General features: G+C 41.9%; 1 protein-coding gene across 1 annotated transcript in view; it reads left to right on the forward strand.

The window, feature by feature from the left end:
• The window catches only part of LOC123517907 (alpha-L-iduronidase-like), a 21,988-nt gene extending 12,081 nt beyond the window's left edge, over positions 1 to 9,907 (forward strand). The window contains exons 5-6 of the mRNA XM_045278364.1: positions 2,616 to 2,728; positions 9,237 to 9,907. Of these exons, the coding sequence (XP_045134299.1) occupies positions 2,616 to 2,728; positions 9,237 to 9,373 (250 nt within the window). The 3' untranslated portion in view covers positions 9,374 to 9,907. The remainder of the gene's footprint in view (positions 1 to 2,615; positions 2,729 to 9,236) is intronic.
• Positions 9,908 to 10,194: the final 287 nt, after the last annotated feature.

Raw genomic sequence — 10,194 nt, forward strand, 5'->3', positions numbered from 1 at the left:
TGAATATAGAAACACATCATGGCATTGAAGGGGTTTATAGATACTGTTAGTTAGAAAAGTATGCATATGAAAGATGTCGAACGCTAAATTGAGGTTAATTTTTCTATTGTATCGACACAGCACACGAGTACAGGTTATTAATAGACACTGTCAGTTGAAACAATAATAGCTAATGTAAAAACTCGACACGTGCTTGACATATCAGTTTAAGAGAGTGGTAGTAAACTATTATGAGACAGTGCTATTAGGTCAAATTATTCTCTTAAACCATCCAGCACACAAAGAAGAGGGAGCTATTAATATATTAGGTAGTGGCAGTATATATAGAAAATGTATTCTAACGATAATTCAAACTAAAGTAAGTAGGTAATCATAAGACACTCATCTCTCCGGTAATTATTATACTTATATAAGAAGGCATTGATAAATTTACCGTATTATAACCATACCAGATGTGAATAGTTGAAGAATTGGAGGTGGTACCGTATTGGGCAGTTTTAGTATATTCAATTATGCATTACGGGTGTTCATGTTAAGTGCACAAACTCAGAATATTGTTATTCAGTAATCTTAAATAAATTCCCAGGAAATAAGAACGTTTCGAGAATTCTGGAGGGTGTATCTCAACTGGAAATGTAAAAAGATACGAATGTTTGAAGGATCTTGTTTTTTTTTTTTCTCCATAGTTTCGTGATAGGAGGAAGAAGAATCAGTCCCAGAAGCTCCACCACGCCTCCATTATTTTCCAAACAAAACATTCTCCAAAGAAAACACATAAATAGGGAGGGATTGAGGCCTTGAGACAATGCGATGTTGGGGGAGGGTAGGGAGAGGGAGGAAATTAAGTCGCCCACCGCACACACACACACACACACACACACACACACACACACACACACACACACACACACACACACACACACACACACACACACACACACACACACACACACACACACACACACACACACACACACACACACACACTCTCTCTCTCTCTCTCTCTCTCTCTGACTTTTTAACCGCGCCTCTTTCCTCCTAGCATATCTCTCTTTTCCTCATCCGTCTTCTCTTTTTTGTTTCCATTCTCCTTGTCCTTCTCTCCCGCTCTAATAACTTCCACATTCCACTCTGCAGCCTGACATACCACTGATAAGAGAGAGAGAGAGAGAGAGAGAGAGAGAGAGAGAGAGAGAGAGAGAGAGAGAGAGAGAGAGAGAGAGAGAGAGAGAGAGAGAGAGAGAGAGAGAGAGAGAGAGAAATCGTATTATTCTAGATTATATATATATAGTTTGCGTAGGAATAAAAGAAACTCTTTGTGTGAGGGGCGGAGAGGGAGGGTGGAGAATTCTGGACAAGACATGAATATAGAAATGAGTTCGTAAAAGCAGTTGTATTCATGATGGTAGTAGTAGTAGTAGTAGTAGTAGTAGTAGTAGTAGTAGTAGTAGTAGTAGTAGTAGTAGTAGTAGTAGTGGGAGTAGTGGTAGTACAAGTAGTAGTAGTAGTAAAATATTAGTAGTAATATTGGATGCAGTAAGGGTAGCATCGAAGAAGTTGAAAAATACAGCAGTGGTCTTAACCTCTTTAGTACCATGACGCCTTTCCATATCTATTTGGTGATTTTACACAGCTTCAGAAACTCATATGAGGATTAAAATACTGAAGACTCTTTTCATTAATCATCTGATCTCCATAGACGCCTCCTAATATAAATAAAATCGTCTAATCATATCCAAACTCATGGTAAAATGCGTCCCTACAGTGAAGAGGTTAATGAAAATAACAACAGCAGCCGCAGCAGTTGGAGTAGTAATGAGAACACTGTACGTACACGGTGTTAACACAAATTACATTGCCCTTAATGTGTGGCAACTCACGAAAAAAATATAATTACATACGTAGAAATTTAACTTTTCTCACCTAAATAAAAGAACAACAACAACACACACAAACAACAGGAATTCACCACACACACACACACACACACACACACACACACACACACACACACACAAAAAGGATGATGAAAAAATAAGAATAATGAAGGAGGAAGAGAATGGAAGTGGAAGAAAAGAGAGAGGGAGAGAGAGAGAGGGAGACAGAGAGACTGCAAAAGGGGTGGGGAGGGAAGGGGAGAACTTGTGGAGGAATTCTGCAGGGGACGTAGTAGCAGGACGGGGAGGAATGTTGCAGGGAAGGGGCGTCATGTTGTGGGGAGTGGAGGAGAGGAGGGAGGCGAGGGGAAGGGAGAAGCGTGACGAGGAAGAAGCGTTGTGAGCGGGAGAGGTTGTCCTGGATTAGAGACTGAGAGAGGGGAGGGAAGGGGAGAAGGAGGGAGGAAAGGGGAGAGGGAGAGCGGAGAGGTAAACGAAACTGGAGGGAAAAGTGTTAAGGAAATATTTCACCGAATGTGTATGTGTGTGTGTGTGTGTGTGTGTGTGTGTGTGTGTGTGTGTGTGTGTGTGTGTGTGTGTGTGTGTGTGTGTGTGTGTGTGTGTGTGTGTGTGTGTGTGTGTGTGTTTATTGTTGTCTATTTTCATTTGTTTCTTCAGCCGTCAGCGCCCACAGGTATGCATTCCTAGGTGTGTAAGTCCCGTGGCGTGTCTCTGCAGGTGTGTGTCGAGGTACGAGGTGGAGCACAGCGGGGCGGGGCGCGGGGGTCCCTACCTTAGAGTGAGTCGCCTCAACATTACTGACAACAACTTCTGGTTCGCCCTTCCCCAAGGTGAGTAGTGGTGGTGGTGATGGTGGTGGTGGTGGTAGTAGTTCTTGATGTTGTAGTAGTAGTAGTAGTAGTGATGTTGGTGTTGTGGTAGTGATACTCGTAGTTGTTGTTATTGTTGTTTTGTTGTTGTTGTTGTTTTGTTATTGTTGTTGTTGATATTGGTGGTGTTAGTGGTGGTGTTGTTGTTGTTGTTGTTGTTGTTGTTGTTGTTGTTGTTGTTGTTGTTGTTGTTGCTGCTGGGTTGGTAACGGAGAAATTTTGTATTGCGCTTGCTTCTCCTTCTTATTTTCTTTATATTTATTGTTTTCTTTGGTGTTGCTGGTGTTGGCTGAATTTCTTCAATACGTATGCAAAACACACACACACACACACACACACACACACACACACACACACACACACACACACACACACACACACACACACACACACACACACACACACACACACACACACACACACACACACACTTCCAACAAATTCACCTGATTCCTAGACAATGTTTTCTCCCTAATGAAGATAATTAGCTTTTTCCTTTTTTTCCCTTTTTTTTTCTTTTGTCTCGCACTGTGAATCTTGTCTCTTATTCTTTATTTTTTTCTGTTATTTTTCGTTTCCACTTTTCTTCTTTTTTTCCCTTGTTTTCTATGTGGATGAGAGACCGTGAGTGTCTGGCTTGGCTTTGCGTTATCTCTGAACCTTCATTTTGTTTGTTTTTTTCATGATTGTGCCTTTTTTTGCCAGTCTGTTTAGTGGTGTTTGTTAGATTGTTTGTATGTCTCTCCCCCCATGCAGTGTGCCCGTGTGAATGACTGTCTATCCCTTTGTTTGTCTGGGTGTGTTGAAATGTATCTGAACATGTTATTCTGAACATTTGCTCATTTTGTACACGTAGTTACATTTTCTTTTTCTATTTGTAACTGAATATCTGTGTTTCTATATCTGGTGGTGTGCTTGAGTATCTGTTTGTCTGCTTATCTGTCTGTTTCTGTAATTCTCTTTCTCTCTCTCTCTCTCTCTCTCTCTCTCTCTCTCTCTCTCTCTCTCTCTCTCTCTCTCTCTCTCTCTCTCTCTCTCTCTCTCTCTCTCTCTCTCTCTCTCTCTCTCTCTCTCTCTCTCTCTCTCTCTCTCTCTCTCTTTCGTGTATTGTTTTTTTTTATGTCTGCCTATCTTTCTGCATACCTGCCCGCCTGTTTGTCTGTCTATCTGCCTGTCTTTCTGTCTGTCTATCTATCTATCTATCTATCTCCTTTTTGTGTGTATATTCCTTCTTTTATTTTTTCCTTTATCATACACATTCTGTTTCTTTGTATTTGTGTCGTTTTATCTCTGTATGTGTCTGTTTATTTGTATATATCAGTATTTTTTTTTCATAATACACGATACTGTTGTCTTGCACTGTTGTATACTCGCATGTCTGTCTCCTCCTCCTCCTCCCTGTCTGTCCCCTGTCTGTTTGTGTTCCCAGCCGAAGGTTTACATGCACGCCTGTCACTACCTATGGCGTTGTCTGTCTGTGTTTCGGTCTGTCTGGCTGGCTCGTGTTTCCGGGGTTGTTTTAGCCAGGAGAGCGTGGTGTGGGGCGTGATTGTGACTGCCTCCCTGTTGTGGCCCTCTGCTGCCTCCTACTTCCCTCCCTCCTCCATCCCTCCTTCACTCCTTCCACCAGTCTATCTCTCCATGTCTCTTACCATTTCTCCATCTTTCTCTTCCTTCCTATATCTGCTTTTACTCTTTTCGTTTATCTATCTCTGCCTTCATTCTTGCATTTCTCTCTTTCGTTCATTTTTTTTTCTTCATTTCTTCTACGCATTTTTTTTGTCCGTCTCTGCCTTTCTAGCTCTCCCTCCACTCCTTCATCTTTCATTCCTTCTCTTTCCCTTTCTCTTCCATCTCTATCCCTTTCTGCATCTCTCTCTCTCTCTCTCTCTCTCTCTCTCTCTCTCTCTCTCTCTCTCTCTCTCTCTCTCTCTCTCTCTCTCTCTCTCTCTCTCTCTCTCTCTCTCTCTCTCTCTCTCTCTCTCCTTTCTGTAGCTATCTTTTCTTTACTGCAGCCCTTTATCTCTCTCTTTTTTGTGGTTATCTTTTCCTCCACCATCCACCTTCTCTCTATCTCCCTGTCTCTCTTTCTTCCTTCGTCCATCCATTTATCTTCAATCCTTCACTTTCTCTCAGTCTACACTTTTTTTTTTACATGTGAAGGAGGTGCGGGCTCACGGCTACAAAGAACTACATAAAAAGACCTGCTGAGTTGCTGTTCACGAGGGAGCCGAGTTGAAAAAGAGTTCCTATCACGCCAGCCAGTTCAGCCTTAGAGGTGTCTTGATGCTTCTCTCTTGAAAGTGTCCACAGATTGCATTTTCGAACATCTTGGTGCCTAATTTCGGCTTCTTTTCATGGGTTCTATGTAGTTTGGGGAAATTTATTGTGGTGTTCAAGGATTATTGCAGTTTTTAAGTATTTTTTGTTTCCAATTTGAGTTACTGTGTTTTTTTCGAGTGTTTTTCCAGGTTATTGTTGTTTCCGAATATATTTCCATTGTGGTTTTTAAGAATTATTCAAGATTTCGTGGATTTTCAAGGGTGTTTTTAAGTTATTGTGAATTTTCAAGGATTTCTTCAAGTTTGTTAGGTTTTCACGGGTGTTATAATGTAAGTTTTTAAGGGTGATCTAAAGTAATTGTGAGTTTTCAAGGGTGTGTTTCTACTTATTGTGGGTTTTAAGGCTATTTTTCAGGTTATTTTCTTTTTTTTCAAGGGTGCTTTCATGTGTCTGGTCATAGTTAAGTAAATGTTCGGGTTGAAACAGGAGCGGGAATGCGTTTCATCATCTGTGTTGTGTCTGAAAACAGTCTTAGTGAGAGTCAGGTGTTTGGAAATATGGGCTCAGCTTGTAGGAAAATGGGAAATCTCTCTCTCTCTCTCTCTCTCTCTCTCTCTCTCTCTCTCTCTCTCTCTCTCTCTCTCTCTCTCTCTCTCTCTCTCTCTCTCTCTCTCTCTCTTACAAGACACTTCCATCCACTTCCTTTAGCGTTCACGACTCACCTCCTGCTGCTTTCCTCCCCTCGGCTCCTTCCTTCATTGCTCCTCTCCCTCATTCTCTCCTTCCTTCCTTCCTTCCTTCCTTCCTTCCTTCCTTCCTTTCTTTAGTATTTCCATTTTTCTCGCTCGCTTCCCGCTCTCTCTTTCCTTCCTTCCTTCCTGCCTTCTTGCCATACTGTTCTTTTATTTTCACTTTGTCTTTTAGTGACTCCTTCCTTTCTTCTCTCTTTTCCTTTCCTACGCATTTCCTTTACTGGTGCCGCCTCTGTCTGTGTCTGTGTCTGTGCATGTGTCTGTGTGTCTGTCTCTTTCTGTGTCTCTGTTTCTGTCTCTTTTTTAGTCTCTCTTTCTCTCTCTCTCTCCGTCTTTGTCTATCTGTCTGTCTGTCTGTCTGTCTGTCTGTCTGTCTGTCTGTCTGTCTGTCTGTCTGTCTGTCTGTCTGTCTGTCTCTCTCTCTCTCTCTCTCTCTCTCTCTCTCTCTCTCTCTCTCTCTCTCTCTCTCTCTCTCTCTCTCTCTCTCTCTCTCTCTCTCTCTCTCTCTCTCTCTCTCTCTCTCTCTCTCTCTCTCTCTCTCTCTCTCTCTCTCTCTCTCTCTCTCTCTCTCTCTCTGTTCTTTTGTTTTATATTCTAATTCATCTTTTCTTTCTTTCTTCTTGATATCTTTCCTTATTTCTTATTTCTTTTCATTTTATTACTTTTCAAAGGAATAATTTTTTTCCCATTTTTTTTTTAGTTTTCATTGTTTCCTCTCTCCCTAACTTCCTTCTTCTCCTTCTTTCTTTCTTTCATTATCCTTCTGTGATTCCTTTCCTTCTTTCCTTTTTTTTCTGTTTATTTATTTTTGTTTTATCCTTTGTCCGCCGCTTCACTGTCTCCTGGCTCAAGTCTATTATTATTGGTATGCACGATTTAGATACTGTACCTAAATCGTGATTGGTATGTATTCCCAAACCTTCCTCCTCTCACGCCTGTCCGCCAATCTGCCTTTGCTAATACAATCGCCATTCATATCACTGTCACCGCCACCACCACCACCACCACCACCACCACCACCACCACCAGCACTATTGAATTGGTCTCATTAGGTAAGGACAATATAACCAATAAATAATTGTAATTGTATAGGTTTTATTGTTGTTTTTTGTAGCTAATTATATGACCTACATGAGTGGTGCTTAATTAACGGCCGCGAGACGTGTGTTACCTGTGTTGTCATTGCTCTGTATGTATTGCCACACTTGTCTCATGTTCCCCTTCCTTTGTTCGTGATTTCGAGCCTCTAGACTGCTGGTAACAATTTGATGTGTGTTATATGAGTGACAGTACGTGATTCTACTGAACAGAAGATACATCAATAGGTACTGAAGTGTTTGAATTGTACTGTACCTTCACTCTTATGGTGTCAATGCTTCCTCGATACTACTGCATACTCGAGTCACAACATTTCGTCAAGCTCGAGGGGAAGACGCGGTAGTCAGAAAGTTAATTGACTCGTACTCGCTGCCCTACACTCTCCACACGCTCTCACGTGCAGCTTTACGACCCCACCACACATTTTTTCCCTGGTGTTTAACAGATGACCTTTCAAGTAGGAAATACATTAGGGAGATCATATTTATTTGTTCATTATAGGTTAGTGAATGGGGCGTAGTGGTCCATGTTGTCCCGAAATTCTACTTGTTTTACCACATTGCGCAAATACAGTTAGCGTTTGTTCATCATGTAATCAGTATTGTAAGGGTTGGAGCATTTATTGAATATATAACCTTTGATTCAAGATTTCTAAATAGGACTCTGTGTTGTGTGCAGTCTGCCAGTCTACGTACCTCAAAGATCTAACTGTTGTTCTGCCTACTATTTCTTAAACATTCCTTACCTTCAGGGAGTAATTGTTCTTCAGGCAGCCAGCCAACAACTTCCCCAACGCTGGACATTCTTACTTGATGTTCTTGGTTGTAATTTTTATGTTTCTCCTTTCACGTCTCGAAATGAGTCGCCACAGAGGTATGCGCTTTGCATTCTTTCCCTCGACTAATTTTCCTTGGCTGAGACATGTTATTAAGCATTATTGCAACAAAAGATTTATGGCTCAGTACATTTGTTCTTCAGAGTCTCGGATTTTTCAGATTCTGTTGCAGGCTTAACTCTTTTCTGACTCCTCCTCTAGTTCATTACATGACGATCGATGCTCTTTCGAACTTTCTCATTGTATGCCTCCATGCTCCCTTCCTACGGCTTAGCTACACATTTTTAATTTTCAGACTTATTTCTACCGTCTCCTTGACCAGAAGATCAATATCATGACCCCTTTATCTTTTCTGATGTAATACAGTGTTGTTTCTTTGTCTTTCACTTCTCCTTCGTTTGACTTCAATTTTTCAGGAGAGGAATGATTACGTTATCTCAGTTAGTATTAATCTCTCTTCTTCAGTTTTTTTGGGAGGCCGTAGTTACCTAGTGGACATTCTAACACCCATCTTTGGTATCCTTTGGCCGGCCTCTTCAACAAGTTTTAGCGAAGCGTTGCAATCTTGCATTCTGGGTATTATTGGAGTGCTGCATGAGATGCACATCTCTTTGTTTACCGGCAGCTATCATGTGAGTAAACAGAAGACGTAAACAAACAAGCAAACAAACCCGTGGCATGACCTGCGTCACTAACTCGTCCTGAAGTGCAGTATTCTTTGACCCGCCATAACTCACGTGCTTCTGAAAAAAAGTTGTAATAACCTGATGCCAGCACACCACCATATGTGCACCGCGTCCCCTCGAGGCTGTGCGTGTCGTCGCCTGATGGCCAAACACCGCCGCCGCCCACAGCGTCTGCCAGTCCCCGGTGCAGCTATCTTGACTTGGCGAAATTACAGGCGAATAAGCCAAAAGACCTGTTATGAAATTGTATCTCTCTGGACACCACTGGGCTGCTTTTACTGTGATGGCGAGGCTTCACAACACCACGATCACCGCAACCAGCACTGTTACCATTCACCATCATCATCGCCATTACTATCCACTACAATTCACACCGCTCACCACCCCTGACCAGTTACAGCTAGGCCTCCCCATCCCCCAGCCACGACCCCCACCACCACCACCACCACCACCACCACGACCACCACCATCATCCTTAACTCACCCATTTCTCGCTTTTTTTCCTCACCTGCATACCTGGCTTTGTGTGTGTGTGTGTGTGTGTGTGTGTGTGTGTGTGTGTGTGTGTGTGTGTGTGTGTGTGTGTGTGTGTGTGTGTGTGTGCGCGCGCGCGTCACTATGCATATGAATAATAATTACTGAATATATATAATAGCGTAAAGGGTATTAGAACTATTTATTTAGATCTTTTATGCTAATTTTATAAGCTTCATTTATTTCATAGACAACCACCACCACCACCACCACCACCACCACCACCACCAACAACAACAACAACAACAACAACAACAACAAGCCCTTTACCCTCCCAGCAGGTCAGAGGACGGTACACGGATGGTACAGGGTGCGTGTGATCACCTACTGGGGTTCCACAGGGCCGTACTCCTCCCCAGTGTACCACCGCCCTTCCTCCACGCCCCCTGCCGCCCGCCCCACCCCTTCGCAGAACTGAGGCAACAAAGGGAGGAGAACCGTGCGATGGGAGACGTCACTTATGGATGAGTCTTGAGTAAGCTTGTGAGCGAAGAAAGAGTGTGAGAAATGTATATATGAAGGAGGGTAATGTTTATGCGTCATTCATTTTTGTTTCTTCTGTTATGGTTGAAAGTAACTGGAAAGACAGAAGGGGGAGAGTAATGTAAATATATTCCAGCTGTTAATGAAATCTCCTCTCTTGTTATTGTATCGAGAGGACAGTGTTTTTCTTACGTTTTTTTTTATATATATATTTTTTTTTGTTGTGGTTGAAAGTAATTGGAAAAATAGAAATGGGAGGAGTAAAGTAGATATTTTCCAGTTGTTGATTAAATCTCCTCTTTTTGTGGCCGATAGTAGCGCATAACTATCGAAAGAAAAGTAGTGTTTATGTGCCATTCATTCTGTTTCTTCTGTTGTGATTAAAAGTAACTAGATAGATAGAAATGGGGGCGTAAAGTAGATATTTTCCAGTTATTAATTAAACTCCTCTTTTTGTGGCTGATAGTAACGCATGAGGACAATGGCTTCTTGCGCATTTCTTCTTGTGTCATTCATTTTGTTTCTTCTTACTGGTGTCAAAGGAATAGAAAGTGTGAGAAGGACAAGTACTGTTGGTGTTTTCCAGTTGGATAATCTCCTTTTGTCTCCGTGTTTCTGATGGAGATACATATGCTTATCTAAAGGAGGGAGTTTTTCTTGAGGGAGTTTTTCTTGCTTTACTCAGTTTATTCCTTTTGTGATGGAAAAGCAACAAAAAATGGTAAAAGGGAAAGTAATGTGGGTGTTTTCTAAATG

Source organism: Portunus trituberculatus, chromosome 43 (assembly GCF_017591435.1).
Source record: "Portunus trituberculatus isolate SZX2019 chromosome 43, ASM1759143v1, whole genome shotgun sequence".
In the NCBI taxonomy this organism is placed as follows: domain Eukaryota; kingdom Metazoa; phylum Arthropoda; class Malacostraca; order Decapoda; family Portunidae; genus Portunus; species Portunus trituberculatus.